This window comes from Mirounga leonina, unplaced genomic scaffold (genome assembly GCF_011800145.1).
Source record: "Mirounga leonina isolate KUSES-001 unplaced genomic scaffold, KU_Mleo_1.0 Mir_115, whole genome shotgun sequence".
Taxonomy (NCBI): domain Eukaryota; kingdom Metazoa; phylum Chordata; class Mammalia; order Carnivora; family Phocidae; genus Mirounga; species Mirounga leonina.
The window spans coordinates 103,880,957-103,899,628 of record NW_023270268.1 but is presented as its reverse complement, the minus strand read 5'-3'; the positions used below and the strand labels follow the sequence as shown (position 1 = coordinate 103,899,628).

General features: G+C 36.4%; 1 protein-coding gene across 1 annotated transcript in view; it reads right to left on the bottom strand.

The window, feature by feature from the left end:
• CBLB (Cbl proto-oncogene B) overlaps positions 1-18,672 on the bottom strand; it is a 222,195-nt gene that overhangs the window by 20,368 nt on the left and 183,155 nt on the right. The window contains exons 15-18 of the mRNA XM_035000236.1: positions 18,066-18,163; positions 17,819-17,950; positions 15,098-15,238; positions 7,280-7,399 (exon numbers count right to left, since the gene is read on the bottom strand). Coding sequence (XP_034856127.1) covers positions 7,280-7,399; positions 15,098-15,238; positions 17,819-17,950; positions 18,066-18,163 — 491 coding nt within the window. The remainder of the gene's footprint in view (positions 1-7,279; positions 7,400-15,097; positions 15,239-17,818; positions 17,951-18,065; positions 18,164-18,672) is intronic.

The following is an 18,672-nucleotide window of genomic DNA, read 5'->3' as shown; positions in this document are numbered from 1 at the left end:
AAAGTATTAAATTATAAAATTTATAAAAACTCACATGTAGCTGATAGAGACATGAACCCCATGTGAAGAAATGAGATTATTAGCAAAAAAAAGTTTGCCCCACATACAGGTATATGTGAATTTAACAGAGTCTGGTAAAATCCACTTTTTTTAAAAAAAAATCACTTATTTCTGATTAACTATTATGACATTCATATCATTAAATATCAATTGTTACATCTAAGAATATTATATTTTGGGGGAGAAATAAAATATTTGGAAGGCTGTTGGTATGTGTAGACATACATGCATACATTCTTTTTAGGTAAGATAAGGCAATATTTTTAAATCAATGAAAAAATATTTTTAAATTTTTAAAAAATATTCTTTTTCACAGAAAACTTATATATAAATCACTATCATTTATTTAGAACATTATGAAAGACAAGAGAAATTGAATTTGTAAGATACAAATTATACCGGAATCCTTAAAGGTCATTTTAAAAAGACCTTAATAAAAACACGTCACTGCAAAATAAAGGCTTTAAGAATCCTAAAGACACATGGCACCCAGTCTCCAGTTTTTAATGGACAGACCTAATCCAAAGAACAAGCCCAGCCCTCTGTTGGTGTGAAATAAACCAGTGGGCAACCTGTTAGTCCCGTGATCTGCATGTCAGCAAATATCTTGATGGTAAAAAGTACCTTATTTTCTGTGGTCCAACTGTGTTTGTAAAGAGAGTTCAGGGAGTAGGTTGAAATATTTGATGTTACAGCTAGCTGAGGCCCTCAGAGTAATAATCAAGATGATTTTTATCTCTCAGGTAAAAGCCAGTTCAGACTTCTGGTAAATGCCTATTTGGAGATATTTCAACAAGGTTGTGACTCACAAGTTCTTCCTTGAAATTTCTAGTGTAATGCATATCAGAATTCCTACCATTTGAAATCCTATGTGAATGATGTTCCTCTGGGCTCTACAACACCCACATATTATGGAGCAAAACTGTAAAGAAGCTGTGTAAATACAGCCTTTTGGCCACAATTCTTCAAAAAACTTGAATATATGTTTCTTTTAATCTAGAATTGGTGGCAGTGAATAGATTATTTTAAATCAGTCATGGTACTTTCCTCAAAGTTGTATTTTAATGTTATTTCCTTAAGGGATTTGCTTCCTTCTCTTATGTGGAGGCTGTCAGATAATGTCACTCCTTCTTGAGTTTCACATTTTTTCATCCATCTGGAAATCTAGCCTTTCGACTGGAACTACAGTGTTTCAATGGCTACCCAGGGATATATCTGAAATCTTGAAAGGACTAGAAGTAAATAGGCAAGACAGCATGGACCAAAATTTGAATAGGTTAATAAAATTTTCTAACTTTCTGAGATCTCTTCAAATGTTAGAACATGTAAAACCATAGAGGGGCTTCTCCAATACATGTCATCAAGTACATAAGAACTACCGTGTTGATAATTCTCAAAGCAACTCATGAATTATCTTGATTCAGAGGTTACAGAATGGATGGCTGTCACTATCAAATCTTGAAAGAGGATAAGAATCTACATAGGAAAAACTTTTGATGTTTACAATTATGAGACAAAAATATTGCTCAAAAAAATAGGTGTGTTCAGTTCTGGTCCAAAATGGCAATGCAGGAAGACCCTGAACTCACCTCCTCCATGGACACACCAACTCTGCACCTATTTATAAAGCAATTCCTCCTGAAGAACTGAGGGCTGACTGACCAGCTTCTGTACAACAAAAGATAGACCACAGACAGAACAGCAAGAGAGATGGAGACACGGTCATGAAGGGAATCCCCACCACTGATGCTGCCAGCTGCCATGTGGAGGGATGGTTCCGAGGGACCATGAGCAGATCTGTCTGCCCTAGGGCACAGAAACAAAGTTGTGGTTTAAACTTCTTTTAAAAGAGCAACTAGACTGCACAGCAAAGGAAAAAAAAAAAAAAAGAGCAACTAGAATATAAAGGGACTAGCCCTAGAACCCTAGCAAACAATGGGGGAGCTGCTAAAACTCTCTCCAGGTTGGGCAGGCTGGTGAATACACCATTTCCATTCCCCCCTCCACCTTGATCGAATGGATGGGAGCAGGGTCCAGGCATCCTGACTGGACTACCACCTCACTGAGCCCTGGGCCCTAGCCCACACCAGCCCTCACTGTCCCACCATGGCAGCCCCAGAGTGGTGCACTCTTGTCGGCACTTGCTGTGGCTCCAGCTGTTGCACTGAGGGGGCACAGGTGCACTGAAGCCTGGAACACTTCCCGTAACACTTTGGCTTCAGATGGTTTGCCAGGGTACCCCCCAATATGCAGCACCCTAGGAATCCCCAGTCCATGCCCATCTCGGTTTCAGCTGCCCTGCCAGGGCACCCACTGCATGGAGTGTCCTGGGCCCCTACAGCCTGTGCTGGCCTCAGCTCCAGTCAGCCCTCCAGGGCACCTCTTGCACTGAGCACCCCATGACATCCTGGCTTGTACCCACTTCAGCTTCAGCTGCCAGGGCATTCTCTGCTTGGAGAGCCCTGGGATCACCCCAGCCCATGCACACTTCAGCTTAGGGACCTCCCGCGGCCAGCCAAATCCACAGGCACACAGTTTGTACAAGGGAGGACTATACACAAGAGTGTTCCTTCAAGCTTAGGAGAAGTTGGGGTTCTACCTAATTCATAGACACAAAAGTCAAATGACAAGACAGAGGAACATGCTCCAAATGACAGAACAAGACAAAACCTGAGAGAAAGACCTAAATGAACTGTAGATTATCAGGCATATTGCTTAAGAATTTAAAGTCATGATCAAAAAATGATCACTGGTTTGCAGAGAAGAGTGGAAGAACTTAGAACTTCAATGAAGAGATAAAAAATATAAAAAAGAACCAACCAGAGCTGAATTGTACAATAGCTGAAATGAAAAATACACTAGAGGAGATTCACAGTAGTGAATGCAAGAATGAAATCATATCCTACATCTTTTCCAACCACATGTTATGAAACTAGAAATCAATCACAAGAAAAAAAAACTTGAAAAAGCACAAATACATGGAGGCTAAACAACAAGCTACTAAACAACCAATGGGTCAACAAAATGAGGAAATAGTACATGGAAACATGAAAGTGAAAACACAATGGTCTAAAATCTTTGGGATTTTATATAGAGAAAGAAGTTAGTTCTAAAGGGAAATTTATAGTGATACAGACCTATCTCAAGAAACAACAGAAATCTCAAGTAAACAACCTAAACTTATACCTAAAGGAACTAGAAAAAGAAGAACAAACAGAACCCAAGTTAGTAGAAGTAGGGAAAAAAAAGACCAGAGCATAAATAAATGAATTAGAGACTTAAAAAAAAAAAAAAATCATTGCAAAAGATCAATGAAACCAAGAGCTGGTTCTTTGAAAAAACAGACAAAATTGATAAACCTTTAGCTGGATCATTAAGAAATAAAAACAAAAAATCAGAAACAAAATAGTAACAACTGAAGCCACAGAATACAAAGAATTATAAGAAACTACTACAAAAAAATTATATGCTGACAAAGTAGACAAGCTAGAAGAAATGGATAAATTTCTAGAAACATCAGATCTTCTGAAACTAAATCAGGATGAAATAGAAAATCTGAACAGATCAATTACTAGTAATGAAATTGAACTGATAATCAAAAACCTCCCAACAGTAGTCCAGGACCAGATGGATTCACAGGTGAGTTCTACCAAATATTTAAAGAGTTAATACCTATTCTCCTCAAACTATTCCAATAAAATAAAATAAAATAAAATATAAAATAAAATAAAATAAAATAAAATAATATAAAATATAAAATAAAATAAAATAAAATAAAATAATAAAATAATAGAAGCTTCCAAATACATTCTGTAAGACCAGCATTACCCTGATAGCAAAACCACCAAGACAAAGACACCACAAGAAATGACACCACAGGTCATTATCCTTGATGAACATAGATGCCAAAATCTTCAAAATATTAGTAAATCACATTCAAAAATACATTAAAAGGATAATTCACCATGATCAAGTGGATTTATCCTAGAGATGCAGGGATGTTTTAATATTTGCAAATCAATCAACATGAAATACCACAACAACAGAACAGGATAAAAATCTTAATAGATACAGAAAAAGCATTGGACAAGATTCAACATCTGCTCAGGATAAAAACTCTCAACAAAATGGGGTTAGAGGGAACATATCTCAACATAATAAAGGGCATATGTGAAAAATACACAGCTAACATCATACATAATGGTGAAAACCTGAGCTTTTCCCCTAATACCAGGAGAAAGACAAGATGTCAACCCTTGCCACTTTTATTCAACATAGTACTGAAGTCTTAGCCACAGCAATCAGAGAAAAAAAAAGAAAAGGCATCCAAACTGTTAAGGAAGAAGTAAAACTGTCACTATTTGCAGATGACATGATACCATATACAGAAAACCCTAAGGATTCCACAAAAAAAACCTGCCAAAATAAATGAATTCAGTACAATCGCAGAATACAAAATTAATCCACAGAAATCAATTTCATTTCTATATACTAATAATGAAGTAGCAGAGAGAGAAATTAAGAAAATCTCATTTATAATTGCACCAAAAAGAACAAAATATCTAGGAATAAACCTAACCAAGGAAGTGAAAGACCTGTACTTTGAAAACTATAAGACACTGGTGAAAGAAACTGAAGATTACACAACCAAATGGAAAAATATTTCATGCTCATGGAGTGGTAGAATTAAAATGTCATACTACCAAAAGCAATCTACAGATTCAATGCAATCTCTATCAAAAGACACAAAGCATTTTTCACAGAACTAGAACAGATAGTACTAAAATGTGTATAGAACTACAAAAGACCACAAATAGCCAAAGCAATCTTGAAAAAGAAAAACATAACTGGAGTTATTGCAATCTTAGATTAAAGATATACTACAAAGCTGTAGTAATCAAAACACTATGGTACTGGCACAAAAACAGACACATAGGTCAATGGAACAGAACTGAGAGCCCAGAAATAAACTTGTGATTATATGGTCAATTAATGTACAACAAAGGCAAGAAATACAATGTGAAAAAGACAGTCTCTTTAACAAATGATGTTGGGAAAAACAGACAGCTATATGCAAGAGAATGAAACTGAACCATTTTTTTTTTTTTTTGAAACAACCACTTTCTTACACTATACACAAAAAGAAACTTAAAATGGATTAAAGACCTAAATGTGAGACCTGAAACCATAAAATTCCTAGAAGAAAACATAGGCAATAATTTCTCTGACATCAGCTTTAGCAACATTTTCCTAGATAGGTCTTCTCAAATAAATGATTGTGACTACATTGAAATAAAAAGCTTTTGCACCGTGAAGGAAACCATCAATAAACCCCCCAAAAGGTAACATACTGAACGGGAGAAGCTATTTGCAAATGATGTATTTGATTAGAGGTCAATATTCCAAATATATAAAGAACTTCTACAACTCAACACCCCTCCCCCCAGATAATCAACAACAGGTAGAGGACCTGAATGCATTTTTCTAAAGATGACATACAGATGGCCAATAGACACATGAAAAAATGTTCAACATCACTAACTACCAGGGAAGTGCAAATCAAAACCACAATGAGATATCACCTTGCACCAGTGAGAATGGCTAGAATCAAACAGAGAAGAAACAACAAGTGTTGGCGAGGATGTGCAAAAAGGAACCCTCAAGCACTATCGGTGGGAATGTAGATTGGTGCAGCCATTGGGGAAAACAGTCTGGAGGTTCCTTAAAAAATTAAAAATAGAAATACCATATGATCCAGTAATTCCACTACTGGTATTTGCCCAAATAAAACAAAAACACTAATTTGAAAAGATATATGCACCCCTATGTTTTTTGCACCAGCATTATTTACAATAGCCCAGATACGGAAGCAACACAAGTGTCCATTGATCGATGAATGGGTAAAGATGATGTGTGTGTGTGTGTATACACGCAAATTGCCATTTGTGACAACATGGATGGACATGAACAGTATTATGCTAAGTGAAGTAAGTCAGAAAAAGACAAATATATCTGATTTCACTTATATGAGGAATCTAAAAGATGAAACAAGTGAACAAAATAACTAAGAGCAGTAACAGACCCATAGAGAACAAACTGATGGTTGCCAGAGGGGAAGGGTGTGGGGGGACAGGCAAAATTGGTAAAGGTGAGTGGGAGATACAGGTGTCCAGTTATGGAATGAGTAAGTCACAAGGATAACAGGTACAGGATAGGGAATACAGTCAGTGGTATTGTAAGGACGCTGAATGGTGACAGAGGGTAGGTTCACTTGGGGTGAGCATACCATAAGGTATGGACTCATCAAATCACTATGTTGTACACCTGAAACTAGGGTAACATTGTGTCAACTGTACTTCAACAAAGAAAACTGTGTGTTCAGCATAACACATACATCAGCTACTCTCCCCTCCTTCTACCCATCCACTCCCCTACTCAGCTATCCACCTATCCAAGAATCATGCGCTGGGCACTCTTGTGAACATATGGGGACATAGCAGTGAAGCAAACAAGACTCCTATCTTCAAAGCATTAATATTCTAGCAAGGAAGACAAATAACAAATCAAACCAACAATGAATGCCATTTCAGGTAGTGACAGGTGCACGGAAGAAAAATAAAGCACAAGAAGAGCACAGAAAATGACTGCATAAGGTCTAGGAACTATTTGAGATATGGTGGTCGGGGATGGCCTCCTGAAGAAGCAAAGCAGCAGCATTTCATTATTAATGGCCAGAAGTATGACTGGTATTTACTAAAATGGCACATCCTTCTCCCATTCTACTTACTAGCTGCCAGCAGAGCACTGTGGCACAGCACTTTGAAAATTAATAGTTTGGTGCCAATATTAATTCTAAAGAGATTTCTTCCTTCAGTCAAAAAATAAGAGAATGCAGCACTTTGATGTACAAAGAGATTTTTCCCACTTCTCATATCTGGTAAGGCAAAACAAAAGTTAGAGAATGAATAGATTCTGAATCAGAATATGTGCTTTACCGAGTGAACAAAGATGATATGAAGGCATCATTCTTTTTTCTATTTCATGAGGCAGTTTTGTAGGCATTCCTCTCATAATACAAGCAAATTGTAAAGTGATAAAAATACTTTTTTTAGGCTGGCAGTGCTCATTAAATTATATAATGAATAGAAATGTGCTCTGAAAAGCAAAAAGCACTATATGAACATTAAGGAAGCATTATTACTATTATTAGCCAACTCACCTGAAGATGAAGGAAGCTGATCATAGTCCTGTGATAATCTGTTGGATTTGATATTTTCACCTGGTAATCTCCTAGCAGGAGGCAAAGGAATTTGGCCACTTGCTGGATCATAAAAGGGATCTTAAAAGTAAAGATAATTTTCAAATTAAAATGGTTATCTTTACCAAGTGGCTGGAAAAAAATTCTAGAAATTCTCTATAAAGAGCAAAAGTTTTGAAAATACTAGAATAAGAATTTAATAATTGATATTAACCATCTTCTAATCCTATTTTCTAATTTATTCATTACTTGCTCAAATATGCTGTTCCTATTTATTTCTAGACAATACAAAGTACTAATTATATATTTTTCAGATCTTAATTATAAAATTCTTAGTGATAAAAGCTGCTTTGAATTATTTTCTGTCCCATTGTCCTGTACAATGAGTAGAAACTGTTGCAAAGTAGGGGCGCCTGTGTGGCTCAGCCGGATAAGCATCTGCCTTCAGCTCAGGTCATGATTCTGGGGTCCTGGAATTGAGCCCCAAGCGTCCTGGGATGGAGCCCTGAGTTGGGCTCCCTGCTCATCGGGGAGTCTGCTTGTCCCTCTGCCCTTCCTCATGTTCTTGCCCTCCCTTTATCTCTCTCAAATAAATAATAATCTTAAAAAAAAAAAAAATAAACCTGCACAGTAAAAAAAAAAAAAAGTTTTGAATTTTGCCTGTAAGAGTCATTATCAAATCAGTTAATCTCTAAGTGTTAGGCATAATCTGTAAAATGTACCTGACATTTGGGATTTGTGAGGTTTAAATGAATCCATGTGTGTGAAATCTCCTGTATATATAAAGTGCCTTTTAAATTACTACTACATTGGGCATCCTATGCTAAAAGTCATTTTTAACTGGGTCACTGAAGAGTAGATTCAATTGTTAAAAATTGTGCTATTAGTAACATTAAATTTTGCATACACAGTAAAAAGTGATATTTTTAACCACCTTGATAATCAGAGCGGGGGCATCTGCAATAGTGCAAATTATAAATTATACACAAATTAAAAATTATTTTGCTACTTTTAATGATGTTTATTAACTGGAACTGAAGGCAGAAAAATAAATTTTGTCAGTGGTACCATATTAAATTGTTAGGACCATAAATCTAACTGGTTTAAAATTAGTAGTATATGGATTTAAATCCATAGATCTGGTTTCATTTCTGAGTAGATACACATTACCTCTGCAATGTCTGGCTCACTGATAATTTACTTAGCTACCACTTCTATCTCTGGCTCCTCTGTTTTCTTCTCTCATATTACTTTCTTTTATGTCTGCCAGCATCTCCAGAGGTATGGTAAGTTCCTCTGAGGGAATGGGTCTTATGTTACTCATCATGTTTGAATTATATCCCCTAACACACAGTACCAATCACATTGCTTGGTAAGTAGCCTAAATGTCATAAATATTTGCTTTTAACTACCAAAATAAACCCAGACCAATTTATATTTTTCATAAATTCAAAATCAGTGAAATCTGAATTGCTAGCATAAGATTTAGATTGTAAATATTAAGGATCCAATGTTTTAACATCCCTTGAAGTTTGTCATTAAGAATACATAAGATTTTGATTATTTAAGAAGAAAATGAACACATACCAACTTTTAACTAGATAGTGTAAGAGTTGAGGACTTTGATTATTATTTTCCCCATTTTGAGTACAATAATTACCCCTGCTTTGCTAGAGACTTTTTGACCTAAGGAAGGTTACTTACCTTGCTTTCATTAAATTCAAGATTAAAATTAATGTTAGATTTTACACTTTTGATATTTGAAGAGTCCATGGTTCAGCCTCATTAATTTTGCTGAAACATTTTCGGAAGCAATGAGAAGATAAATCAAATCCCATGCAACAAATGTTAATCTTTTCATTTGGAAGAGTAAAGTATTTGGAACTAGGTATGGTGATTTCTGCCCAAATTTAGAAATTTCCCAAAGATTTAGAATTGAATATTCAATAAAATTTACCTTCCGTTATTGTGCATTTTAAACATCACTGATGTGTGGAAAAGATTGCCTGTTTACAGTACATACACTTTAAAAAAATTTCTTTAGGGGTAATTTAAAGGTTTGTCAAATATACTTATGCTGTACTAATCATGCATTTAAGATTAAACATTAGATCCTGGATATACTGCAGGGTCATAAATAGACTACAAAATATAGAGTTGTAGGATATTGCTCCATTAAACTATTTCACTTTAAAAGTCACTAGGGTACACTAAAAATACTACCATAAATAGCAAAAATACTTAGTTCAGTTCTGACTCACTATCATATGTGTCTTCCTTCACGCTAAGTTTGCTACTGGTCAGGGATAGGGCATACTGGGCTTCTAGAGCAAGTTGTAAAGTTGAAAGTATTCATGCTTCGATGGGAAAAGATCTGCAACCCAATTACTACAGACAGTACAATAACCACCAACTGTCTCCTGATAAAGAAAATTTGAAAAGCAATAAAGTTTTTAAAAATAAGTTCTTCAAAAACTAATTAAAATTTTATATCCAGTTAGAATTAAAACATACATATTGAAAAAAGCATAGCCAATGTACCATTTATGTAGTAATAAATGTTCAAGAAATGAGTGAATAAACACGATGGGATTAATCTATTCTAAAAAGCAAAGTACTATTGCCTGTGATTTACAGTATGGTAATGTTAAGTTGAAATTAATACTTAGTTTAGAGATTATAAAAATCTAAGGAAAGACTGGGAGGAAAGGTTTGCTCACTATAAAAGAAGTGGGAAAATATTCATTGAAATTATGCTATGTAAGAAGGAAACCTATCAAATGGTTATTTCTAGGAGGTGGCATTATGGAATGTTTTTCTTAATTCCTTTTTTTTTTTTTTTTTAATCTGAAACACTTCCAAATATTTACTCAAGTGTAGAAAAAGAGGCAAATAAAATTGGACAGTTAAAACAGTGGCATATTTCCTGCGGGGCTGTCCAAAAACCATCTGGAAGATTTATCTGTTATCCTCCACATTTTAAAAGAATATCAATGCAGGATCTAATTGTTAGAAGGGTCTAAAGAGCTATTTAGGTGAAATGAAATTCCTCCCTCTCTGTGGCCCTCACTCTTTAACTCACATTCATAAAATCCCTACTAGGTAGTGATCAGGCCACTGATTAAATCCTCCAGTGTTAGAGAACTCATCACCCCTCTGATTCAATAATTCTTAAAAAAAAAAAAATGTTTAAGAATTCTTAATTTAGGAAATTACAAGGACATTTTCATTTTTTTTTAAAGATTTTATCTATTTATTTGACAGAGAGAGACACAGTGAGAGAAGGAACACAAGCAGGGGGAGTGGGAGAGGGAGAAGCAGGCTTCCTGGTGAGCAGGGAGCCCGATGTGGGGCTCGATCCCAGGACCCTGGGATCATGACCTGAGCTGAAGGCAGATGCTCAACGACTGAGCCACCCAGGCGCCCCAACATTTTCATTCTTAATCATTCGTCTCACTGGTCTGCCTTCGGAGGAAACACTGAGGAAATCTAGCCCTTTTTTCACAGATACTGTAACTAGAAACAACCCCAGTATATATACCGAAGGTCGTCTCGCTCATTAAACGTTGCAGGTCCTTTAATCCGCTGTGGTTTCTGCAGTCAGGTATAAATTCCCGTGAGCACCCTGGCTGCCTTCCGCCAAGAATACCCCAACTCAGTATTTTCCTCAAAATTGAGCATGCCTCACGGTCCCCCAGAAGGCTTGTGGAAACATAGATGGCCGGCCCTACTCCCAGAGTTTCTGATTTGGTAAGTCGTCTGTGGAGCCTAAGAACTGTATTCTTATGTAAGTCCGCCGGTGACGCTGATGGAGCTGGTTTGCAGACTACAATCTGAGAACCCGCCACTGCTCTAGCCTGTCAGTCCTTCAACATCTCACCACACTGGTCTCCGTGACAGCTGAGCACTGGACCTCACCTCTCGCCTCCTCGGGTCTGAACTCTGAGTACAACCCTCAAATGGCAGGAGGTCCTATGGTAGCCACATGGTGACAGTGTTTCATAAAGGTCATAGTTAACCGCCTAAATCCTCTTCAATAACTCTTGCTAATGACCTAAATATTCTATTTTACTTTGACATTGCACTTCTGGATGCAACTGGAAAACTTTCATTTAACTGTAATAAAGTCAATTTTTTTGGCTTTTCAAGTTGAATTGTGACTTTAGGATTGGATAAGGACTTCAAAAGAGATTCCAGGTCAGAAAAATAGTGAAAGCAAGGTTCAATGAGGGCTGCCAGATATGTTGCGTATTTTGTGCACTGCACAAAGACATGCAGTTATGGGAATGAGCAGACTGTAATACAGCCTTGGCTTTGTTCCTGGAGCACTGGTCCCGGCACAACGGGGAAGGATGGGGGCCGCTTTCAACCCACGAGCACAAAAGAAGGGCCTTTTTGTAATCTGAACAAAAGCACATATGTGCTAGCAAAGTATAAAGCTTTTTTTGAAAATTCTTCAGGTTTTGTTAAGATAGGACTAGCCCATCCAGAATGGATGCTCATGCACAGCAGTGGGCATGACTATTTGCTGAAAGAAATCTCGCATGAAGGCTGAAAACAGAAACCAGATCAAAGAAGCATCAGAGCTGTACCCCTGCTTTGCTTCCCTCCACATCCTGCAGGAGTCCTAAGGCTCCTCCGCAGAAACCCAAGACCTTGCAGTTTGGAAACTGTTGCTTCACAGAAGTCAGTGGGCTTATAAGGCTGGAAAGGTGAACCTGACTCAAGTGTGCAGGGCACTGAACGCTGGGAATAAAGAGGGAGGTTTGATCAGGTGTTTAACACAACACCATGAGGAAATCTAATTTTTTTTTTAAGTCATCTATCCTGTGTCTTCAATTAGGGATAATGATTTCATTAAGGAAAACAAATCTCAATCATGCCCAGTAAAGGTTTACCATTACACTAGGCTAAAATCTTCCCGATGGAACCACAGTGACAGCAACAACTGTACAATGCTCATGCAGTCTGCTTTAAGACAGCGATCCCCTCTAGTTCCCTTTTATGGGTCTACAACTAGGGAGTCAAACTTTCATCATTTATAGAGGGTTCTTTAATGAAGTTCACTAAAATAAGAGTGCAGAAAGGTCACAAATCTACTTTAGATACATAATGTATTAAATCATTTGCAAAATGGTACTTAAATGCTTATTTATGAGTCAAAAGAAACCTTCATGTTCTATTATTATGTAAGAAGAATTAAAATAGTTCTTTTGAAAAGGAGGAACTCTAACATGTGGTTTAAGGAGATTAAGAGTACCAACTTCCAGGTATACAATAAATCACAGAGACTGAAAGTACAGCATAGGGAATAGAGTCAATAATACTATAACAACACTGTCTCGTGACAGAGGTGACTACGCTTTTTGTGGGCTACACTAAGGAGCGTATAGAATTACTGAATCAATGTTGTAAACCTGAAACAATATAACATTGTATGTTAATTATGCTTTAATAAAAAATAAATAGAATTGATTAAAAGCAGCTGTCTCAGTGGATCTCATATAGGATCTGGCAACAGACTAGAAATTTGTCACGTTAATGATATGAAAGGCTGGAAGAGGAAAAGAAATTACTATTTCTTCTCTTAGAAGTATTTATTATCAAGGGATGTCAACGCTATTGAGAATGGAATTAGACTACCTGCATGTACAAAAGAAGGTCAAGAGACGGTCAACGAGTTCCAACGATACGCCCTGGCCCCATACTAGCCTCACACCATAGGTTAAGGGTGACTGTTGCTGAGCTGCCTGGCAGCCAAGCAACATCAAAACAAGCAAACCTATATATGAAATAAAAAGAGTTTTTACAACTTTTGTTTTATCTAATTAAAGGTGCCTTTTCATTTTGTAATTTTTTTAGTAATATCGATGGCATTTTTATGAAGTTTTTTAAAGTAAAGCACAATGAAAAATAAAATTATGATAACTAAACATTTTACAATTAACTCTTTTGATTAAAAACAGGTAAAGCTGTGTATTTGTGTAAAATGTTCTCTTCCAACTCCCGGAAAACTTGACTTAATTTTAAAAGAAGGCACTACATTGGCTTTTATTTAATGGGGATTAAACCACATAAATAAAAGGTGACAGGGACCTTGTAGGAATCTGACCAGAGACTATCCAGAAGTTAGCCTTAGGAAAGGTTAACTAAAGTTTAGAGTGACTTTTTTTTTTTTTAATGTTAAAGTCCATGTATAAAAGAAAGATTTGAATAACTGAGTAAATGAAAAAGATAGCAAATGTTATTAGTGTTTATGATCTAAGAATAAATAGGAGCCTAATAGTTTTTTTTTTTTTAAGATTCTATTTATTTACTTGAGAGAGAGAGAGCGAGCGAGCATGAGAGGGGAGGGTCAGAGGGAGAAGCAGGCTTCCCGCTGAGCAGGGAGCCCAATGCGGGTCTCTATCCCCGGACTCCAGGATCATGACCCAAGCCGAAGGCAGACACTTAACCAACTGAGCCACCCAGGTACTCCTAGGAGCCTAATAGTTATCCATGCTTTCTGCTTGGATTAGAAGGGGTATGACCCTCGCTCTTTGATTGGTAGTATCCAGTGAATTCACGGACCCCAGGAGGGGAGGGAGCCATCTCACACAGCAGGTGATACAGAGGACAATTCAATCAATTATTTACTGATGAAAAACTAAATTCAAAATTATTTCTTAAAAAATGAATCTCTTTTAGAAACTGAAGTTACCTATTCCAAGTTATAGGTATATAATTTGTGTCTCATCCATAAATCACCTCAAATCTTCTAAGTTATCAAACTGAGTGGAAAAAAAACCCTAGGAAAATGAATACTAAAGGTGATTGATAATGGCTAAGATTCCCAAGTTTTCACTAAGACACTGAGGCAGCCCAAGGTCAAACTGAGCACTTATTAAAAACTTTCAGATTTATCTAATATAAAAATGTAAGGTAATTATTAGAAAAGAAAAATTTTACCCTCTGTTCATCCAAACCAAATTGAGAAAAAGGTTTCCGAACACGGATCAGTCTCACCAACGTGAAAGATCGGAACAGTTAATAGCAGCAGATTCAATGTAACTGATTGTTTTTTCCTGACAGTTCTAATGGAGCGGATGGTTTATTGTAAGTCTCTTTGTTTTTATTTCTACTCCTCACTTGAAAGGCAAAACAAAACAAACAACCTATGTAGTAATTTCTCCTTGAAAAAGAACACTTTGAATAGATATATTGAGATATTAAGGAATAACAATGGTAACAATAAAATGCAGATACTTCAGAAAAACTTATCTACTGATGTTGTAATAATGCAATTTACCAAAACATTATCTTTTTGAATACAATTATGACCTGAAGCCATAGCTAGTAAAATTAAAACTATTAGGAAAAAAATACTACACTCAGAATCGGGAGAGTCTAAATTCTCTCCTCATCACTACTCTCCCAATCACGGAGCCCTTTTGGGTCTCAGGGATGCCTTCTGTGGCATAAGGATGTTATCTGGATTGGATGAGCTCTATAGCACCTAGGATTCCTATCGCTTCTGACATTTTTGTAATCCCAGGAGCCTGAGATCATGACCTGAGCCGAAGGCAGATGCTTAATGACTGAGCCACCCAGGTGCCCCTGTAATCCTTTGCATTAAATCAACCAACTGACAAGCAAACCTACCCAACTGCTGTTTTTTTCTACCTGGATTTCTCTGCTATGGAGTTAGAAACCAGTAAATTACTGATGTTTACTTGACAGTACGATCTTAGAAATGTTCTTGCTTTAAGTGAAAAGTTTTCTTTGGCTTTTTCTTCTTACCTGAAGGAAGAAGGAAAAGGTCCTGTCCTGAGGATGGCCGGCTGTTGGAGCCGGGAGGTTTGGAGTGTTCAGTGAGGCTATGCCTTGCAGGAGGTGGGGGAGGTGGGAGGGATGGGGGGAGGGCGTCAAAAGCATCTTCACCTGCATTTAAAGAAAGGTCAATATCAACAGCAGAACTTCATTAATGAAAACACAGCAGCATCAGACCAAAGTAATGATTGATTTTCTCTTGCTGCTCATAAAGAACTTCACCTGCAGGGTTTATCTCACAGTTTACCAACTTTGAGAACGAAAGCTGCTTATTTTCTGGGAGTGTCTGAAGAGAAACACAGGCATACAAACACACATGTACATGTGCCAACTTTTCAAACTCCCAGGCCTTTCTGGTAAAAAGCAGCACTGCAGGTTATGAAAGAACTTATTATCTACCTGTAACCTTTATAATATTAAGACACGAAGTTTGAACTAAAAATTATTGTAGGTCGTACCATCAAAACAGAACTTTTTATGTAACAAGAGTTCACAGCCTCTTATTAGAAAATCACACTGTGCACAAGAAATTTAATGTCACAGAACAGATTATCTTTTAAAGTTTATTCTTCTGGATTTTAATTCATTTAAACTAATGTTCCATATATTGTCAAAATACAGAAAATGTACCTATAGTAGAGAAATGTATTTTTCTATTTATCAGATATTGCTAAAGAGGAACAGTTAAATATAGAACTCTCTTCTGTGGTCCCCAAATTACTTATATTTGCATATTTCCCAGCTTTAGTAACTACAGAATATTGCAGTATGCTTTTATGTCTACTTATTTTTCCCTTGTCACATCTTACTATTCTACTCATATTTTCCCTTATCTCAATTCTTTAAAACAATAAAATTGCAATGTATGTATTTTTGTAAGTAATCTCAAATATTCTGTGAATAAAACAGGGTATAAGCAAACACCTACATATTCCCGTAGTAAAAATTCATGTATTTAAATTTATTGACTTAAGCCAAAGGTATATTGAAAAAATAGCTTTATCATTCATCCAACTTGCCTTACAAAACATATTCAAAGTATTTTCTCTAATGATCATAAGTCTTTTTCTAACTTAAAACATTTGGAGGTGTGGCAGAGGGGAGGAAAGAGAGCTTTGCTATCCTGCCAACCTTAGGCTATCTGCTACATTCATTATCTTATTCATCCAAATCCTTTTTTCAGCCCCTCAATGTCAGGTACCATGCTAGGCACATGGGTAATGTGAAGGTCAAAATCACAAGGCCCTGATGCAAGGAGCTTAGATTCCACAAGAAGATCTAAGAAAAACTCACAAAGAGGTCTGATTCACAGGTAAGAGTCCCTCAGGTCTCACAGAGAGAGCTCCACATTGGAAGGAGGACAGGAAAAGTAGAAAGTGGTATTCAGCAAGGTGTTATCAAGAACAGAAAGGCCTGGGATATCAGAGGCTCAAAAACATTTATTCATTAAATGCAAGGATGGTGTCTTCTAGACAGAGGGAATAGTATAAATAGTATAAATAAAGCATGAAATGTACATGAAGAGCTGGAGGAAGGTTGAGTTACAAAGACAGGCTGGAACACTGATCTGCATTGTTTGATATGGTAGTCACCATCCATATACAGCTGTTTAGTTGAAATTAAAATTGAGTTCCATCCACAGTCGTGCAGGTGAATATATAGATTCTTTACATCACCACATAAAGTTCTACTGAACAATGCTGATTTAGGTCATGAAGACTTGGGTAACAGGTCAAAAACCAGCACATAGGAAGAAGTGGGAGGGAGAAAAAAACTGTAGGTAAAGAAGTTAGGAGGTGCCTGTAATTGATGTAGTGAGAATGAAGCACTGAGCTACAGAAAGAGCAGGAGCAAAAGACACCGCAATTATATAACTAGATACATGGGTTGACAGTGTCTGGGAAAAACTCAAAAGGGTCATTTCACAGTTCTCGGTGCCTACTAATTGATTCAGAGAAGCTTATAGATGGACCTTCATCATACATTACTTTATGTTATGGTGACTTGTTATTGCGAAGCCTTAAGGTGTGGAGATTCTAATTGTCTTCCTCTAAAAATAGGTGAGAAACTTCTAGAATTAATAAACACAGATACCAGCACCAGCCAACTTTAACATACATACATGTGTACCTTCACGCATGTATACACACACATTAGTGTACTTTACATTAAAATTCGACCCAAAGAGACTGAGATTCTTTGGATGTGTAATTGCAGTGATTATAAGACAGAATCCATCTTATATATATAATTTTCCATAATGTAATTAGCTAAGTAAGGGGAACTGGGCCATGTTATGCTGAAAGAAAGAGTAAGTACACATTCATTAAGAACTGTACTTAAGGAAAATCTCAGATGAACACTTCAAATCTACTAGAACACAAGGGCTCAGGGGAAGGAAGGATGAGCTCTCACAGGTTTTTTAGACTACATCTAGTACGTGAAGAGATGACTTGATAAAATGCAGACTGATGGCCAGCCCTGTACACCATTGCTTCAATCATATACGTGGAATAGTGGTTACGTGAACGTGAGAGCCACCACTACCTAGAGAATCCATTCTAATTCAGACAAATTCATAACCTTGTAAGTCTGTGTTACATTTAACTCTGAAATCTGATAATTCAGATAGATATTAACTGAAAGAAGAGGGAGGGTGGCTTGTTTGAAAATTGTTTTAAAGGTTTCAACCTAATGGAGGGATGAGAAGATCATAATCAGAGGGCGTCCTGTTGAGTGAAGAACCATGCTTTGGATTGTCCCGACTTGGAGGCCTGGCAGGTGGTAATGGCACTGGATCAGAGGCTGAATCAAAAACATCTCCTAGAGGATAACACAAAATCTTAATGTATTTTCAGTACAACAATGGCATGGAATTTTGCCTTTAAATTCTGACCATTAAGATCTAGAACACAAAGAGAATATGTTTTATACATACCCTTTAAATATATGCCTAATTCAGGGATGTTTGATTTCTTCATCTCTGAAGATGTACCATGTGTTCCATTTAATATACAATGACCATTATCACAAGACCTAAAGCAGAGATCAAAGGACAAAAACCGTAAGAAAAACTACTTTCCATTTAAAAGTAATTTGGAGGGTGATAGGAACTAGCAACGCTGCTCATACGCCAAAGCTTGAAAACAAATATTAATTTCCCTTTCTGGAAAAGGTATAAGAAATATAATCTAGATATTTTTATTCAACTATTTTTACAAAGAAGAAGTAAGTATCTCATGGAGACAAATAATATTTTTTTAAAGTGAAATCAAGAGTTACAAAGGCCACAAAAATTGTTGATAAGCTAAACACATCTGTGAAAATTAACATATTTGGACGAGTTCAATAATACCTTGTCAAGTTTTTGAAAAAAACATGTAGTAAGGCAAAAATAAATACGGAATAGTCCCAATGACTTTATTATTTGTTGATGGTATTTAACATATATTTATTTCTGTAATTTAAGCTTTCCTTATAATAAACTAGAGCCCATCAAAGAAGAAGAATTATTAAATGTTCCAAAATTTCATTAAAATTCTGAT